Genomic DNA, 19,934 nt, shown 5'->3' on the forward strand with positions numbered 1-19,934 from the left:
ACTGTGTGTTCACAGGTGATATGAGTGGTTGGTGATGTTGATGATGGTGTTTGTGTGTTCACAGGTGATGGGAGTGGTTGGTGGTGTTGATGATTTGTGTTTGTGTGTTCACAGGTGATATGAGTGGTTGGTGATGTTGATGATGGTGTTTGTGTGTTCACAGGTGATATGAGTGGTTGGTGGTGTTGATGATTTGTGTTTGTGTGTTCACAGGTGATACGAGTGGTTGGTGGTGTTGATGATTTGTGTTTGTGTGTTCACAGGTGACGGGAGTGAGTTTGGTCGACGGTGATTTGCCAAGCAAGTTCTCCACAGAGACTTCACTCGTTGTGGACAAATACGAGATCGTGTGAGGGGCGACTTTCCACTCTCTCACACACACACACATAGATATATATATACACACACACAAAGGCAAAGATCCCCCGTGTAGCCTTAACAGACTGTTGGGGCAAAGTGCTTGTTCGCGAGCACCTCTGAAGGCCGGCACGGCACACACACACACGCACAAACGTACGTGCACACGCGCTCATATTAAGGTTGCCCGTATAGCCTGCAATGGGCTGTTGGGACAAGTGGTGTTAGAACAGCAGCAATCGTACGCACACACACACACACATATATACGTACGTACACAACACGCACGCGCGAGCTACATGCATCTTCACACACGTACTGGTAGACTTGCACACGTACACACACACACACACGCACACATCTTCACACACGTACTGGTAGACTTACACGTACACACACACAGACGCGCGCGCGCGCAAAGACCTTTAACAGGCCGTTGGGGCGAGTGCTTGTTAGTGTGACAGCACCTTTGTGCCCTCGCATGCACACACACGCACATGCATACACACACACATGCGCACACACACACACACGCACATGCACACACACACGCACATGCACACACACACACACACGCATACACACACACACAGGCATGCTCGCATACACAAACTCATGCACGCTTCTGAATATACACTGGCACGCACACACGTGCGCACACAGACACACGCCCACACACGCCCCTCCGTTTAGCACGGTCGGCTACGTACGCTGCAAAAGAAGTTTAACATACTTACACACTTAGCCACACGCACACACACGCACGCACACGCGCACACACACACACACACACGCACACACACGCACACGCACGCACACACACACACACGCACACACACACGGGCGCACACTGAACGCACGCACCACGCACTTGTCAAAACTCGGACCAAACATTCGGAGCCGAAATTAAATAAAAAAAATGAAAGTTTAAGAAGATGAAAAGGAATCCACTTTTAAAGTTCCACGGAAGACCGAGAAGAGGTGTCCGTGAGAGCGGCACGCTTAGAGAGTTGCGGGAAGGGAACGGCGGAGGCGAGAGAGAGGGGGGGGATCACTTGGGAGTTAAAAACCTTCAACCCACATCCGGCCAGGCTCACCGCGTCCCGGCACACCACATCCATTGTACCGGCCAGGCACACCACATCCATTGTACCCGTCCGGCACACCACCTCCAATGTCCCCCCCGGCACACCACATCCATTGTACCGCCCGGCACACCACATCCATTGTACCGGCACACCACATTCATTGTACCGGCCCGGCACACCACATCCATTGTACCGGCCCGGCACACCACATCCATTGTACCTTCCCGGCACACCACATCCAGTGTACCGCCCGTAGACCATGCGCGCCGCGGTACGCCGCGGCAGGCTCCACTTAAAACCACCGCAGTCTTCATCGGCGTGGAGGGAAGTTGAATGCGTGGGAGAGGAGGCTTTGCGCGACCAATATCTCATCAGCAGTGCGGTTTTTTTTGGGGGGGGGGGGGTCGGGGTGGGGGGTGTTAGATCGTGTAAATGACAGGGTGCTTAAAAAACAAAACTAAATGTTATAGCACTTGTGAGAACTTGCAAACGACACCACGGGGAAATGTGCACCACTCTCTCTCCGGTCCCAGCAGGAGATTCCAGTTAGTGCGTTGGCGACGAACAGAGTGGGAGAGAGGGTGGTTTGGTGGGTGGCGGGAGAGAGACTCCTTGACTTTGTGACGCTATGTGTTATCACCCGTTATCTCTCCATTAAAAAAAACGGTAGTCCCCGTAATAACTTTTTTTTTTTAAGCACCGGGGGTGGTGGTGCTGTTGGCGGTGGTGGTGGCGGTGTGTTTTAACGGATCAAGGGGGGTCTTTAATCACACCCTGCCCACCCCCATCCCGCCCGGCACACGAGGCCCGGAGTACCACTCCGGTTGCGGTGCGGTCCAGACAATCGTCGCCGGTGCGGTTGGTGGTGGCCCTGAGCGGGGATCGAACTCCCCCCGCGGTGTTGGTTGCGCGGCGAGCTCGCCACTGCACCGCCACTCCCCACGTACAAAGACAAAGACACCCCCCCCTCTCGTATAGCCTCGGCAGATCGTTGGGGCAAGTGCCGTTGGCGAGCAACTCCCCACACGATGCAAAAGATTCTTCCGTAAAGGCTCGGCAGGGCACGCGAGGGGGGTGGGTGGCCAGCACCACGCCCGGCCGCCTTTGTCTCCCCAGCGGCGATGTTTACTACACACCGCGCCGGGTACTCGTTTGAGGCCGAGTCGACCTAGGGGAGGAGGCCCAGGATCGTCACCGGTGTTGGCCGTGAGCGGGAATCTGACTCGGCTCGCCGGGTTTCGTAGCGCGGCGTAGCGATGTAACCGCTACACTACCCGCACGCGCCCTCCCCCGCAGCTGTGCAGACGCGCACGCGCGTACACACGCATGTACACACTCGCACACTCATCCTCTCAACGTCACGGGCACATTCCCAACACCCCAACCCACCCACCCACTCCCCTTACCAGCGGTGGTTACGTAGCGAAGGGTTGGGATGAGAACGGTGTTACGGTGTAAAGACTTGTCGGCAATCAGACTTCACTCCAGATCCGTTTGGCACGAATCCGGGTTCGCTTTTCGGTGGGAAAACCATTACCTCCCCCCTCCCCCCCCCTTCGCGATAACCCCCTTAATGAGGGGGCAATTTGCCCAGGGCCACAGGGAAAATCCTGACTGGGATCATTGCAGCCACGGTTGAAAATCCGGACTGGATTTCTACTTGCAATATTGAGTCCAAATGGCTGCAGTCGAACGTAAGAACAAAAAAAATGTGGACTATCCCCCCCCCCCCCCCGGATCCTCTTTATATATTTACCGAATCCGATTGTGTAAAGTCTGGAGGCTTGGGGGACCTCGCGCGCCTTGCGAAAACGTTCGGGCCAGCGACTACAATTGTGATTTTGATTTAAAGCTTTCGTGACTGCAGGGATTCATATTCTTGGTTATTTCGGTAAAGTCGCCACCACGTAGAAGGGAAACAATAGAATAAAAATATAAAACAATATTGTTTCCTTCGGTGAAGTCACGTAGAAGGGAAACAATAAAATAATAAAAATCTAAAGCGATCAAATTCTCACGACGTTTCGACTGCAACGCAAGCAATCATCATCAGGTGTGTGAAAACCACAGCAAGAACATTTGAAAAAAGTGGCGGGTTATTTTTTTGACGTTAGCACCACGGAGAGCGATTTGCCAGTTTGTTCAGATGGACGAGTCCATCCATGTTCGGAAAAGAGTTGGGGGGGGGGGGGGGGGGAGGGGGAGACGTAACTTTACCGAAAGAACCAAGAATACAATTGTGATACCTGGAGCCGGCCATTCGGGGGTTGACGGTCGATTTCTCGAAGGTCCACAGGCCGTCTGCCGTCGCAGGCGAGGGTCACGGGGGAGCGCGTGCCCGCTCATGTACATACACGTCACGGTTGGATTCTTCGGTCAACCCGTAGCCCCCCCTCCACACACACACACAGCCACAAACCCACCCACACAACAACAACAACAACCGCCACTAAGTGGCGGCGACGTCACCGCCAGGCCATTGTGCACCTTGAGGCTACCACGTGAAACGTCGGACGCCCGCTGGCAGGAGGTCACGGGGCAGACCCGGCAGGTGCCACACGGGTCGACTGACCGAGACGACCGGCTGGTGCACCACCGACAAACCCCCAACGTCTTTCTACACGTACGTACGTGTACATGTACACGCACACGCGTGTACACGTACACGCATGTGTACACACGTACCTCCGCGCGCGCTGGGCTACCCGCAGCGCGTTACTGCGTTGGCCCGTCCAAGGGCTGTCGGCGGCGGGTCTTGCGAGGTCGGCACGAGGCCTGGGCACGGCTCTGCGGTGATTTTGGCCAAAAGGCCCGGACCGGGATTCCCCGATGCCAATTGTGACCGCAAGCTGACCCCAGGGGTGGTGGGTGGGTGGGGGAGTGGGTTGGGTGGTGGTTGGGGTTGAGTAAAACATGGCCTGGGTTTGTGACGCCTTCCTTTTGGAGCTGGGTTCGGATTTTTTCCTTAATTCTTGGTTGGGGGGGGGGTGAGAGAGAAAAATAAAATATTTAGCCCTCGGATGTAGAAACGTAAAAAAAATTGTCTTTCACTCATTTAAAATAAAGCTGAAAATTTTTCCATGCTGTTCAAAATCACGGGCACTTTTTTTTCGTCACGTTTCTCTTAAGTTTGTTGTTGTTGTTACTTTTCGTTTTGTTTGTCTCTCTGTGGGTGGGTGGGGTGGTGTTGGATCTCTGAAGACCGTGAATTGTGAACGCAGATTTTCAAATAAAAATGTTGGTGAATGTTGCTGTCGTGGGCGCTGCTCGGCAAAACCTCCCCGGGACAGGTCTTTGAGTGTCCACGGTGGCTAGGAGATGTTAACTACCTCGCCTGGTATACAGGAGGTCGTGGGCTCCATCTCACGGTGGCTATGAGATGTTAACTACCTCGCCTGGTCTACAGGAGGTCGTGGGCTCCATCTCACGGTGGCTAGGAGATGTTAACTCCCTCGCCTGGTATACAGGAGGTCGTGGGCTCCATCTCACGGTGGCTAGGAGATGTTAACTACCTCGCCTGGTATACAGGAGGTCGTGGGTTCGATCCCGACACTGACGCCTGCTGCTGTATTTAGAGTTTGCGTCTCATCATCATCACGGTGGCTATGAGATGTTAACTACCTCGCCTGGTCTACAGGAGGTCGTGGGTTCGATCCCGACCCTGACGCCTGCTGCTGCTGCTGTATATTTGGAGTTTGCGTGTCTCTCTCCCCGTGGTCGCGTGGATTTTCCTCCGGGTCCTCCAGGTTTTTCCCTCCACGTTTAGAATCGAGGTCACCGCGCGTTCCGAGCGGCGCTTCTTCTTCTTAGCCTGGGGTGCATCACGCAAGATGCCCTTTCTGGGGGGTAGCGAGACGTGGCCAGATTTGTTTCGCAGGTAAATAATCGCAAGCACAAATGAAGCCACGGCCACGTGAGTAACAACTTTGTTTCGTCAAAACCCTCTTTGTATTTATTTTTAACCATTGATAACCACATGGGTTGCAGGGATGCAGTTGATCTTTAAGAACCGCTCGTTTCGAGCATCTGCCTGCCGCTATGAATTTCCACGCGGTCGTCAGCAAGGCAACTTTGTTGAACTCTCATTTGTGACGGCGAGGGCCGCGTCTGAAAATGAGCTGCACACAGTTTGGTTGGGGCCTTACCCTGGTCAAATGAAACTCAATCTTGATTTGAAGCTTTCGTGACTGCAGGAATCCTCGCGCTTTGGTTCTTTCGATAAAGTCACGTGGGTGGGTTTGTACTGGTAGTAGTAAGCGTAGTGGACTGGAAGCCCAACCGGGATTATCATCACAGGAGGCAGGGGATTAATGGTGTATGTCTGTGGATGTCTGTCCACGTGTATTCCGGACACCCGGATGTATGAAAATTGCGCACCTAGTGGGCATTACTGGTAGGAAACGTAGTGGACTGGAAGCCTAACCCGGGATTAATTCACAGGAGGCAGGGGATTAAGTGTGGATGTCTGTGGATGTCTGTCCACGTGGGAGGGGTGGGGCTGGGTGGAGAGGGGAGGGTAGGGCGGGGCTGGGAGGGGCTGGGTGGAGAGGGGAGGGTAGGGTGGGGCTGGGAGGGGAGGGGCTGGTCACCCCGTGGTGCCCCCCTTAAAAAACTCAACGTTTAACCTACTCACGCCGGCTTGTGCCCGCCCTCACAGTCGGGCATATTGTGCGGAATGCACCACGTGGTGCCTCCGTTGTTGACCCTGGCCATTGACCGAGCAACCCAACGTTCCTACCAGCTCCCTCCGCAGGAGAATGTGTTATTTCTGCCTACGTGACTTTACCGAAATAACCAAAGAGTATAAAATAATAAATGTTTAGTTTCTTTAACTAATTTTTTTATTTGAATTGTGTTACGGAGAGATGCCGGTTGTGAGCCGGGCAGTGGCATGCGCGTGGCTCCGCGTGGCTCTGCTGACGGATCGATCCCCCTCGTAATAAAGATAAGTTTGAGTGCTGTGAGCGAGCAGCAGCAGCAGCCAGTGAAGGCCGGCACGGCACACGAGGGGGTGGGTGGCCAACAACACGCCCGGCCGCCTTTGTCTCCCCCAGTGGCGATGTTTACACATCGCACCAGGTACTCGTTTGAGGCTGAGTCCACCTAGGAGAGGCCCGGGACCACTTCAGATAATCGTCACTGGGTGTTGGCCGTCAGCGGGCATCGAACTCGGGACGCCAGGTTCGTAGCGCAGCATGGCGCTAACCACCACTACACTACCGCTCCGCACATACACACGCACACACACGCACGCACAAACACGCACACACAAACACGCACACAAACAACCGCCATTCGCCACTAAGTGGCGGTGACGTCACCACGACGCTTGTGCCAGGCCATGTGCATCTTGAGGCCACGTGAAGTGTCGAACGCCCGCTGGCAGGAGGTCACGGGGCAGACCCAGGTGCCATGCATCGACTGACTGAGATAACTGGCTGGTGCACCACCTGTGCCCCCTACTGTGCCAACCTGCTGTGCTTTAGCCACCCGGCGCTCCGCTCGTTATTGTGAGCGTCGCTCCTCCGCCCTCTGGTGTTGTTGGAGGGCGACTGCCTCCAACTGCCCAGTAGCGTCCTTCACGAGCCTCCTCCACAGAGGCCGATCTTGACACCGCTGGTACCAGCCATCGGCAAGTCCACTCAGCTCCACGTCCTGTACCACATCACTCCATCTCTTCTCCAGCCCGTGCTGCGCCCGTCCAGCCCCCTCGATCCGGCCGAACGAAAGCTGCTTCGGCATGCGGTGGCTGGGCATGCGGGCTACATGACCCAGCCATCGCAGCCTTGCCTGCCGGAGGAGTTCACCGATGGGACCTTGCCCAGATCTTTCAAGGATTTGTGAGCTCCTCACACAATCCAGCCTGGTTAACCCCAGGATGTATCGAAAGGCAGGCCAGCCTAAATGTTTCCAACCGGCGAAGATGCTCCATTAAGGGGGTCCACGTTTCGCAAGCGTAGAGAAGGGAGGGAATGACCGTGGCCGAGAAGACCTGAAGCTTAGTGCGGAGCGAGAGACCAGGTAGCTTCCACACAGCGTTACGCAACCGATGAAAAGATATTGCTGCTCGACTGATTTGGAGTGAGACCTCTGCTGTTAAACTGTAGCCGGTCATAAGCACACTGCCCAGGTATGGGAAATTTTCCACTCTCTCCACAACTGCCCCATCACCGATTGGGAGTTGTGGAGGTGGAGTGTCCGATGGTACTAAATACCCAGGCAGGTGCTTAGTTTTGGTGGGGCTGATGGTAAGGCCCCATCTCTTAGTGGCACGCTCCAGTCTCAGCAGCAGCGTCTCCAACTCCGCCTCTGAATGAGCAGCTATTACCAAATCATCGGCATACATAACGTGGTTGAGCAATAGGGAGCCATCCCTTGACCGCACCTGGGCATCGATCAGCCTCCCATTATATCTGTACCAAATGGAGATTCCCCCGGTACAGCTATTGAAGGCTTCATGAACTACGTGGTCAAAATAGATGTTAACTAATGTGGGAGCCAGAGGACATCCCTGTCGCACCCCAAGGTTTACAGGGAATGGCTCTGACTCCCGGCCACGTAGTTTTACCCGGGCCCGCTCACCATCATGAAGGTCCTTAATGATCGTGAGCAGAGGGTCAGGGACTCCAAAAGCACGAAGAACAACCCAGAGCCCAGGCCTACTGATGGTATCATAGGCCTTGACCAGGTCAATAAAGCAGAGATGTAGGTCTTGTTGGAATTCTCTATACCTCTGCTGTAGCAGACAGACAAAATATGGCATCTGTGCAAGACCGCCCTTTCCTGAAACCACATTGGGGCTCCGCTAGCCTCTCCTCAGCGTGCCTGGCAAGGCGATGTTGAATAATCCTTGCCAGGACCTTTCCCGGCACACTGAGGAGTGAGATGCCCCTGTAGTTGTTACAGTCTGTGCGGTCCCCCTTCTTAAAGAGGGGGACCACCAGGGCATCCTTCCAATCCTGCGGAACCCATCCAGTGGTCCAGACTGTTGTTATGATGTCATATAGGGCAGTCTGTGCACAAACGGCACGCTCTCTCAGCATTTCGCTTGGGAGATCGTCTCTACTCGGTGCCTTTCCTGGTCTCAGACTCCGGATCGCCTTTAGTACTTCCTCAACAGATGGCACCTCAGCCAGCCACTCACAGGGGGTGACTTCTTCCAATATTTGAGGCACCGCAGCCTCAGCAGGGTCATCCCCACTTTGTGCCACGATGATTTCCTGGCTGAGGGATTTCCCTTCCCCCAGGACCTCAGAGATGCTCAGCAAATCTGCAAACCTGTTCCTGGGGGTCGGAGATTGGATCACCGTTTTTTACCCTAATGATGGTAATAGGTGTGGCGCTGCAGGTTACTTTTTTGATGGAGTTAAATAGAGATTTGTGATCGCGGGCCACTGAGGCAGACTCCATCTCCTCAGCAACCCGCGACCACCACCCATCCTTGCAGCGCCTCATGGCTCTTCGAACCTCCGAACGAAGGCTGCGATAAGCCTCCTCATTCTCTGACGTGGGATTCTGTAGCCGATGACAGTGGGCCTGTCGCTTTTTCTCAACCATCGTGAACACCTCTGTCAGCCAGGGTCTCTGGGGAGGTCTGGACCACGTACCCAAAGCAGCCATTGCAGCTGCATGAGTCACAGTCCTAAACCTTGCCCATTTACCCTCGACATCAGGAGGAGTGGGGGACGATGCCAATCCCAGCCGCAAGCGATGATGAAATTCTCGCTTGCAACTTTCATCAGATAACTGAGACCAGGCCACTTTAGGTTGGAATAGGGTCCTGGGTGTACACCCACCACCGGAGTGGAAGAATGGCAGGCGCATCTTACAGATGACTAGTCGATGGTCAGAGGGCAGATCAGCTCCACGGTAGGTCCTGGTGTCAAGGCCATGGGCTCGCATCCGCTGGTCCGTCACTATGTAGTCCAGCAGATGTTCTTGCTTGGGCCCGGCATGCATCCATGATGTTGTGTGGATGCGGCGATGCCGGAACAGCGTGTTGGTAATTACAAGCCCATGGGCTGTACAAAAATCTAGCAGCCTCCTACCATTGTTATTGAGCTGATCTGGCCCATGCCCTCCAATCACTCCAGACCAGGTGCCAGCATCATGACCGACTCGGGCATTGAAGTCACCCAACATGATGACTCTATTCCGAGGTGCCACTTTAGCCAGCACCTGTGACAGGAGGTCATAGAAGGCATCTGACTCATCGGCTTTGCCTGCATCCCTCCACGCGTGTTCGTCTTCGGTGGGGGCATAAGTAACCACAACCACCACTCCTCGCCTCCGGTTGATGGGAAGGCGAGCCCAAGTAGCCTGGGGCTTACAGCTTCCCACACCTCACCGCCACGCTCCCACGCCCCCTTTATTCTTTTGTTCAAAAGAAGAGCCACACCCTGTTGTTTGGCAGTCTGCTGTCTCGTGTAGAGGACTGTCCACCCCTCATGGTGGCAGGAGCTAGAACCGGTCCACTGGACCTCCTGAATGCCACAGAGATCCAGGCGGTACCGGTCCAGCTCCCGACAGAGGAGTGGCAGGCTCTCCTCCGCAGTGAGCGTTCGAACATTCCACGTGGCCATCCGTAGTGGCTTTTCGTTGTTTCTGGAGGAGCCCCGAGGGTAGAGATTCAATCTCCTAGCTCCACCAATTGGGGTTTGGCCAGGAGACATCATAGACGCCTGTCCCCCCGGGGCCTCCGGCACAAGCTTATTAGTTACATATTTCAGTTTAACTCATGGTTTAGTGGTAATTAATTGAAGGTGGAGGGGTTACCAGCCCCTCGCACCCGTCCATTGCCCCCTTTTAGCCACTGTGGTGGTCACAGACGCCATGAGGGGAGGAGCCAATCGGAATTGGCCCTCCCCCCACAGCACTGTCCACGACAGAGTTGCCCGTCCGGCACCGCGAGGAGGTAGGGGGTTGTTTTGCCGGACACAAACACACGCACACACAAACACACAAATGCACACACACAAACACACACACAAACACGCACACACACAAATACACACAAACACGCACACACACACAAATACACACACAAGCACACACACAAACACACGCAAACACACACAAACACACAAACAAACACACGCAAACACACACAAACACACACACGCACAAACACGGACACACACAAACACACACACACAAACACGTACACACACAAACACACACGCACAAACACGGACACACAAACACACGCACACAAACACGCACACACACAAACACACAAATACACACACACAAACACACACACAAACGCACACACACACACAAATACACACACAAACACAAGCACACACACACAAACACGCACACACAAACACACACAAACACACTCAAACACAACAACCGCCATTCGCCACTAAGTGGCGGTGACGTCACCACGACGCTTGTGCCAGGACATGTGCACCTTGAGGCCATCGGTGATGGGGCAGTTGTGGAGAGAGTGGAGAGTTTCTCATACTTGGGCAGTGTGCTTATGACCGGCTCCAGTTTAACAGCAGAGATCTCACTCCGAATCAGTCGAGCGGCAATATCTTTTCATCGGTTGCGTAACGCTGTGTGGAAGCTACCTGGTCTGTCGCTCCGCACTAAGCTTGCGAAACGTGGACCCCCCTAATGGAACATCTTCGCCGGTTAGAAACATTTAGGCTGGCCTGCCTACGATCCGTCCTGGGTTTAACCAGACTGGATTGTGTGAGGAGCTCACAAATCCTTGAAAGATCTGGGCAAGGTCCCATCGGTGAGCTCCTCCGGCGGGCAAGGCTGCGATGGCTGGGTCATGTAGCCCGCATGCCCAGCCACCGCATGCCGAAACAGCTTTTGTTCGGCCGGATTGAGGGGGCTAAGCGGGCGCGGCACGGGCTAGAGAAGAGATTGAGTGATGTGGTACAGGAGGACGTGGAGCTGAGTGGACTTGCCGATGACTGGTACCAGCGGTGTCAAGATCGGCCTCTGTGGATGAGGCTCGTGAAGGACGCTACTGGGCAGTTGGAGGTAGTCGCCCTCCAACAACAAAGGAGGGCGGAGGAGCGACGCTCACAACAACGAGCGGAGCGCCGGGTGGCTAAAGCACAGCAGGTTGGCACCGTGGGGGGCACAGGTGGTGCATCAGCCAGTCATCCCAGTCAGTCGACCCGTGGCACCTGAGTCTGCCCCGTGACCTCCTGCCAGCGGGCGTTCGACACTTCACGTGGCCTCAGGGTGCACACAAACACACAAGCACGCACACACACACAAACACACACACACAAACACGCACGCACACACAAACACGAACACACAAACACGCACACACAAACACACACACAAACACGCACACAAACACGCACACACATAAACACACAAACACACACACAAACACGCACACACACACAAACACACGCGTGTCTGCTGCCGTCTAGTGGCAACGTCTGGGAGAATAGAAATTTGTTCACGGTTTTGTCCAGATGTCTTGTTACCCCCCCCCCCCCCCAAATTAAGGTTTACACATCAAGGTTTATACATCATGTTCAAGGTTTATATATCAAGGTTTACATATCAAGTTTTATACATCAAGATTTATACATCAAGGTTTGCACATCAAGGTTAACACATCAAGGTTTATACACCAAGATTTATACACTAAGGTTTATACATCAGGTCTGAGATGTATACATAATGTTCAAGGTTTATACATGATGTTAAAGGTTTATACATCAGGATCAATGTTTATACATCAGGATCAAGGTTTATACATCAGGACCAAGGTTTATACATCAGGATCAAGGTGTATAAATCATGTTCAACGTTTATACATCAGGACCAAGGTTTATACATCAGGATCAATGTTTATACATCAGAGCCAAGGTTTATACATCAGGATCAAGGTTGATACATCAGGATCAAGGTTTATACATCAGGATCAAGGTTTATACATCAGAACCAAGGTTTATACATCAGGATCAAGGCTTATACATCAGGATCAAGGTTTATACATCAGGATCAAGGTTTACACATCAGAACCAAGGTTTATACATCAGGATCAAGGTTTATACATCAGGATCAAGGTTTATACATCAGCACCAAGGTTTATACATCAGGATCAAGGTTTATACATCAGGACCAAGTGTTTATACATCAGGATCAAGGTTTATACATCAGAACCAAGGTTTATACATCAGGACCAAGGTTTAAACATCAGGATCAAGGTGTATACATCAGGATCAAGGCTTATACATCAGAACCAAGGTTTATACATCAGGATCAAGGTCTATACATCAGGATCAAGGTTTACACATCAGAACCAAGGTTAATACATCAGGATCAAGGTTTACACATCAGGATCAAGGTTTAAACATCAGGATCAAGGTTTACACATCAGGATCAAGGTATATACATCAGGATGAAGGTTTATACATCAGGATCAAGGTTTATACATCAGGATCAAGGTTTATACATCAGGACCAAGGTTTATACATCAGGATCAAGGTTTATACATCAGAACCAAGGTTTATACATCAGGATCAAGGTTTATACATCAGGATCAAGGTTTATACATCAGGATCAAGGTATATACATCAGGATCAAGGTTTATACATCAGGATCAAGGTTTATACATCAGGACCAAGGTTTATACATCAGGACCAAGGTTTATACATCAGGATCAAGGTTTATACATCAGGATCAAGGTTTATACATCAGGACCAAGGTTTATACATCAGGACCAAGGTTTATACATCAGCATCAAGGTTTATACATCAGGATCAAGTTTATACATCAGGATCAAGGTTTACACATCAGGATCAAGGTTTATACATCAGGACCAAGGTTTATACATCAGGACCAAGGTTTATACATCAGGATCAAGGTTTATACATCAGGATCAAGGTTTATACATCAGGACCAAGGTTTATACATCAGGATCAAGGTTTATACATCATGACCAAGGTTTATACATCAGGATCAAGGTTTATACATAAGGACCAAGGTTTATACATCAGGATCAAGGTATATACATCAGGATCAAGGTTTATACATCAGGATCAAGGTTTATACATCAGGACCAAGGTTTATACATCAGGATCAAGGTTTATACATCAGGATCAAGGTTTATACATCAGAATCAAGGTTTATACATCAGGATCAAGGTTTATACATCAGGATCAAGGTTTACACATCAGGACCAAGATTTACAGAAGACACGCAGAAACGACGCCCCATCTGCCACTCTACCAAGGACTGGCTTTGACATTAAAGTGTCTCATCAGCAGTGCCGGGCTTTGCTTGAACCAGCTGCTGGCGATCTGCCAGTTGCTTGCAAGGACTGGCTTTGACATTAAAGTGTCTCATCAGCAGTGCCGGGCTTTGCTTGAACCAGCTGCTGGCGATCTGCCAGCTGCTTGCAAGGACTGGTTTTGACATTAAAGTGTCTCATCAGCAGCGCCGGGCTTTGCTTGAACCAGTGGCTGGCGATCTGCCAGCTGTTTGCAAGGACTGGCTTTGACATTAAAGTGTCTCATCAGCAGTGCCGGGCTTTGCTTGAACCAGCGGCTGGCGATTATTTTAAAATCATGTTTACAGATCGACAGTGTCCTTGCGGATGAATGACAACATCCAGACTGGGTTTGTTGTTGTTGTTGTTGTTCTGACACGCCTTACGTAACAACAACAACAACAGTAGCAGCACGTGTCCAGCAGGTGCGCAACAAAGACAAAGATCCCCCGTGTAGCCTGTAACAGACTGTAGGGGCAAGTGCTGTTAGCGAGTAGCAGCACCTATGAAGGCTACCGGCATTGTGGCACACGAGGGGGTGGGTGGCCAGCACCACGCCCGGCCGCCTTTGTCTCCCCAGTGACGATGTTTACACTACGCACCGGATACTCTACTCGTTTGAGGCCGGGTTGTATGACGTCATTATTCCAAACGCGCCGCGGTGACGTCACGCAACACGGCAAGGGATGGCGGAGGCGTGTATGACGTCATTATCGCAAATGGACCGCGGTGATGTCACGCAATACGTCGTGGCGGAAGGGGCGGCGGAGGGAGGCGCGCGCATGACGTCGGTATCGCAAACGCACCGCGGTGACGTCACGACTCGATTTTGAACGACGCTCCGCGATGACGTCACGGGCGGAGTGGAAAGGGGTTTTTGTGTTCGCCGAAATGACGTCACGTTCGTTTTAGCGGCCCATGACGTTGCGCGTCACGTTGGCCTTCAGCAAGCCCCGCCCACCTCCCTTCCCCCAGCCCGGGCCGCCATGAGCGGGCGGTTCCGTGACATCATCACTCGCGCCCCCTTACCTGGTGGGGGGGGGGGTCGGCGATTCTGACGTCATCGCGTCACTGTTACCAAGGTGATTGGCGGTGACGTCATCGCGTGTGTCTGTGTGTTAACGAGTGGGGAGCGGCGGTCCGGGTTCGATTCCCGCTCGCGTGCCAACACCGCCGGTGACGATTCTCTGAACCGGTCCCTGGGCCTCCTCCCCTAGGTCGACTCGGCCTCAAATTAGTTACCTGGCGCAGCGGTGTCTCGTAAAGATCGCCACTGGGGAGACAAAGGCGGCCGGGGCGTGGTTTCCGGCCTTCACAGCTGCTGCTGCTGCCAATGGTGCTACTCGCTAACAGCACTTGCCCCTACAGCCGGCCACAGGCTACACGGGGGAGCTTTGTTAACCAGGAGGCCTGAGACGGCCAATCGGAGGTGAGGGGGCGGTGAGGGGGAGGTGAGGGGGAGGGGTGAGGGGAGGGGAGGGGGAGGGGTGAGGGGGGCGGTGAGGGGGAGGGGTGAGGGGAGGGGAGGGGGAGGGGGGAGGGGGAGGGGTGAGGGGAGGTGAGCTCGACCCTGGGCCTCGGGGAAGGAGGAAAAACACTCGAGTCGATCACCAGGCTCCTCACCAGCCGGCTCGCTCCTCACCAACTCCTCACCAGCTCCTCACCAGCCGGCTCGCTCCTCACCAACTCCTCACCAGGCTCCTCACCAGCCGGCTCGCTCCTCACCAACTCCTCACCAGCTCCTCACCAGCCGGCTCGCTCGCCTATGGACATGGCCGAAAGACCGCTTCCAGCCGCGGTGAGCACTCACCACATTCACCCATACACTCAGCACACTCACCACACTCACCACACTCACCAATACACTCACCCATACACTCACCACACTCACCCATACACTCACCACACTCACCACACTCACCAATACACTCACCCATACACTCACCACACTCACCAATACACTCACCCATACACTCACCCATACACTCACCACATTCACCAATACACTCACCACACCGATACACTCACCGATACACTCACCAATACACTCACCAATACACTCACCCATACACTCACCCATACACTCACCGATACACTCACCAATACACTCACCACACTCACCCATACACTCGCCCATACACTCACCCATACACTCACCACACCCACCAATACACTCACCACACTAACCAATACACACCCACTTGTACGCTCACATACACACACACACTCACTCACCACACTCACCAGGGTCATGTACACACACTCACCACCTCCACACTGCTATACACAGTCACCTGCGCGCTCACCTAGCCAAACCTCGGCTGTGCATGGGGTGGACGTCTGTGTGAGCCCCGTGTAATTCTCCACAACTGAACGTGTATATATATATTTTGTGTAAGTATGGTTAATTTAAAAATCACACTCCAGCGCTGTCCTCCAGACAGTCTCGTCCCTTCACCTGATGAAGGCCGCTTGTGTTGTGGCCGAAACGTCGTGATTTTTGTTATTTTATTTTTTACCTACGTGACTTAGCCCAGTATAACCAAAGAGTATGGATCCTAGCAGTCACGAAAGCTTTAAATCTAGAATTATTTAAAATAGAAATAAAAATGCAAAGGACGAAAGCAATATATATTTTTATGGATTATAATTAATGGGGGGGGGGGGTGGTGGTGGGGTGGTGATGGGGTGGTGATGGTGGTGGTGGGTGGGTGGTGGGGGGGTCACAAGACATTTGGACCACCGCAATCACCCCCACACCCCGTACATTGGACCCAGCACACCAGGTGGCTGAGTGGTTAAAGGGGGAAGCGAGGCCTGTCCGTGTTCGTTCGCACCAGTTGCCTCCGTCATTCAAATGTTTACCCAACGCCCCCGTCACACCTGCACAAAGGACAAATGGTCCCCCCGTGTAGCCTCTATGACAGATTGTAAGGGGCAAGTGCTGTTCGCCTACACACGATGGGTGGCCAGCAACCACGCCCGGCCGCCTTTGTCTCCCCAGTGGCGATGCTTACCGCACGCCGCGCGTCGAGGCTGAGTCGACCTAGGGGAGGCCCAGGACCCGGTTCAGATAATCGTCACCGATGGTGGTGTTGGCCGTGAGCGGGAATCGAACTCGGGTCGCCGGGAATCGAACTCGGGTCGCCGGGTTCATAGCGCAGCGTAGCGCTAACCGCTGCGCCACCGCTCCCCACTCGCATACACACACACACCTGTACACACAGGTACACGCACACCTGTACACACACACCTGTACACACACAGCTACATACACACAGGTACACGCACACCTGTACACACAGGTACACACACACCTGTACACACAGCTACACACACATCTGTACAGCTACACACACAGGTACACACGCATAGGTACACACATACCTGTACACACCTGTACACACAGCTACACACACAGGTACATGCACACCTGTACACACACACAGGTACACACAGGTACACACATACCTGCACACACCTGTACACACAGCTACACGCACACCTGTACACACAGCTAGACACACCTGTACATGCACACCTGTACATGCACACCTGTACATGCACACCTGTACATGCACACCTGTACATGCACACCTGTACATGCACACCTGTACATGCACACCTGTACATGCACACCTGTACATGCACACCTGTACATGCACACCTGTACATGCACACCTGTACATGCACACCTGTACATGCACACCTGTACATGCACACCTGTACATGCACACCTGTACATGCACACCTGTACATGCACACCTGTACATGCACACCTGTACATGCACACCTGTACATGCACACCTGTACATGCACACCTGTACATGCACACCTGTACATGCACACCTGTACATGCACACCTGTACATGCACACCTGTACATGCACACCTGTACATGCACACCTGTACATGCACACCTGTACATGCACACCTGTACATGCACACCTGTACATGCACACCTGTACATGCACACCTGTACATGCACACCTGTACATGCACACCTGTACATGCACACCTGTACACGCACACCTGTACACGCACACAAACAGCTACACACAAAGATAAAGACAAAGATCCCCCATATAGCCTTAACAGACTGTAGGGGCAAGTGCTGTTAGCGAGCACCTATGAAGGCCGGAACGGTACACGAGGGGGTGGGTGGCCAGCACCACGCCCAACCGCCTTTGTCTCCCTAGTGGCAATGTTTACACACCGCACCAGGTACTCATTTGAGGCTGAGTCGACCTAGGGGAGGCCCGGGACCGGTTCAGATAATCGTCACTGGTGTTGGCCGTGAGCGGGAATCGAACCCGGGTCGCCAGGTTCATAGCGCAGCGCGCTAACCGCTACACTATCGCTCCCCACAACTACACACACACACCTGTACACACACACACACACCTGTACACACACAGGTACACGCACGCGTTGTTTGCCGAGGCTTCGCAGAAGCTCGCCTCGGATTCTAATCACAAGCATCGGGCTGTGTGCATCGACAACCATAACAACAACCACAACAACCACAACAACAACAACCACAACAACAACCACAACCACCACAACAACAACGATGACGACTCGTCACAGTGTGACGTTAAAGACCCCTCGGCGCCAGTCTGAATGAGTCGCCGTACAAATCTGACGTTAAAATAATCCCAGCCGCAAAAAGAATAACATTGCTCAATGTCTGATGACACACACGGGAGCAGTAGCATGCGGCAGCAATCTGGCATCAGCGGACTAATCATCATCATAATACCTTACATTTAGAAAGCGCCCTTTAGCCATAGTAGAGGGTTGTTGTTTTTTCTGTGGGTTAGATCACGTTGATGTAAATGTGTCGTAACACCACGTGACACGGCCAACTAGTCAGGTGTGTAGTGTATAGTGTAGTGTAGTATACTAGTACAGCACTAGTGTGTAGTGTAGTGTAGTATTCTAGTACAGCACTAGTGTGTAGTGTATAGTGTAGTATACTAGTACAGCACTAGTGTGTAGTGTAGTGTATAGTGTAGTGTAGTATTCTAGTACAGCACTAGTGTGCAGTGTATAGTGCAGTATTCTAGTACAGCACTAGTGTGTAGTGTATAGTGTAGTGTAGTATTCTAGTACAGCACTAGTGTATAGTGTAGTGTATAGTGTAGTGTACTTAAAACAGCACTAGTGTATAGTGTAGTGTATAGTGTAGTGTATAGTGCAGTGTACTTAGTACAGCACTAGTGTATAGTGTAGTATATTAGTACAGCACTAGTCTGTAGTGTAGTATACTAGTACAGCACTAGTGTGTAGTGTATAGTGTAGTATACTAGTCCAGCACTAGTGTATAGTGTAGTATACTAGTACAGCACTAGTGTGTAGTGTAGTGTATAGTGTAGTATACTAGTACAGCACTAGTGTGTAGTGTAGTGTATAGTGTAGTATACTAGTCCAGCTCTAGTGTGTAGTGTAGTATTCTAGTACAGCATTAGTGTCTAGTGTGTAGTGTAGTGTATAGTGCAGTGTACTTAGTACAGCACTAGTGTATAGTGTAGTATACTAGTACAACATTAGTGTGTAGTGTATAGTGTAGTGTAGTTTCCTAGTCCAGCACTAGTGTGTAGTGTATAGTGTAGTGTATAGTGCAGTGTACTTAGTACAGCACTAGTGTATAGTGTAGTGTAGTATATTAGTCCAGCACTAGTGTGAAGTGTAGTGTATAGTGCAGTGTACTTAGTACAGCACTAGTGTATAGTGTAGTATACCAGTACAGCACTAGTGTATAGTGTAGTATACTAGTACAGCACTAGTGTGTAGTGTAGTGTATAGTGTAGTTTATAGTAGTGTAGTGTATAGTGTAGTGTATAGTGTAGTATACCAGTACAGCACTAGTGTGTAGTGTATAGTGTAGTATACTAGTACAGCACTAGTGTGTAGTGTAGTGTATAGTGTAGTTTATAGTAGTGTAGTGTATAGTGTAGTGTATAGTGTAGTATACTAGTACAGCACTAGTGTGTCGTGTAGTTTACAGTGCAAAGGCAAAGGAGCCCCCAGCCCCCCTCCCACCGTGTAGCCTCAACGCACTGTCCGGGGCAAGTGCTGTTAGCGAGGAGCAGCAGTGAAGGCTGGCAACCTGTGGCTCTGTGGCGCACGAGGGGGTGGGTGGGTGGGTGGCCCAGCTACCCGCACGAAACCAACACAAACAAACTCACAAACGTCACACAGTGACACGGCAGCACGGACTCGTGA

At 52.1% G+C, this 19,934-nt stretch overlaps 2 protein-coding genes across 3 annotated transcripts in view; both read left to right on the forward strand.

Annotated features, from left to right (window-relative positions):
• The window catches only part of ARCN1 (archain 1 coat protein complex I subunit delta), a 32,039-nt gene extending 27,513 nt beyond the window's left edge, over positions 1-4,526 (forward strand). Inside the window, exon 10 of the mRNA XM_032977129.2 lies at positions 264-4,526. Within this exon, the coding sequence (XP_032833020.2) occupies positions 264-353 (90 nt within the window). The 3' untranslated portion in view covers positions 354-4,526. The remainder of the gene's footprint in view (positions 1-263) is intronic.
• A 10,724-nt stretch (positions 4,527-15,250) lies between these two features.
• The window catches only part of LOC116955946 (serine protease 33-like), a 41,495-nt gene continuing 36,811 nt past the window's right edge, over positions 15,251-19,934 (forward strand). For both annotated transcript variants that reach the window (XM_076053676.1, XM_032977305.2), the window contains exon 1: positions 15,251-15,505. In XM_076053676.1, coding sequence (XP_075909791.1) covers positions 15,473-15,505 — 33 coding nt within the window. In that variant the 5' untranslated portion in view covers positions 15,251-15,472. The remainder of the gene's footprint in view (positions 15,506-19,934) is intronic.

This window comes from Petromyzon marinus, chromosome 62 (genome assembly GCF_048934315.1).
Source record: "Petromyzon marinus isolate PM22_M1 ecotype Great Lakes invasive population chromosome 62, UKy_Petmar_22M1.pri1.0, whole genome shotgun sequence".
NCBI lineage: Eukaryota > Metazoa > Chordata > Hyperoartia > Petromyzontiformes > Petromyzontidae > Petromyzon > Petromyzon marinus.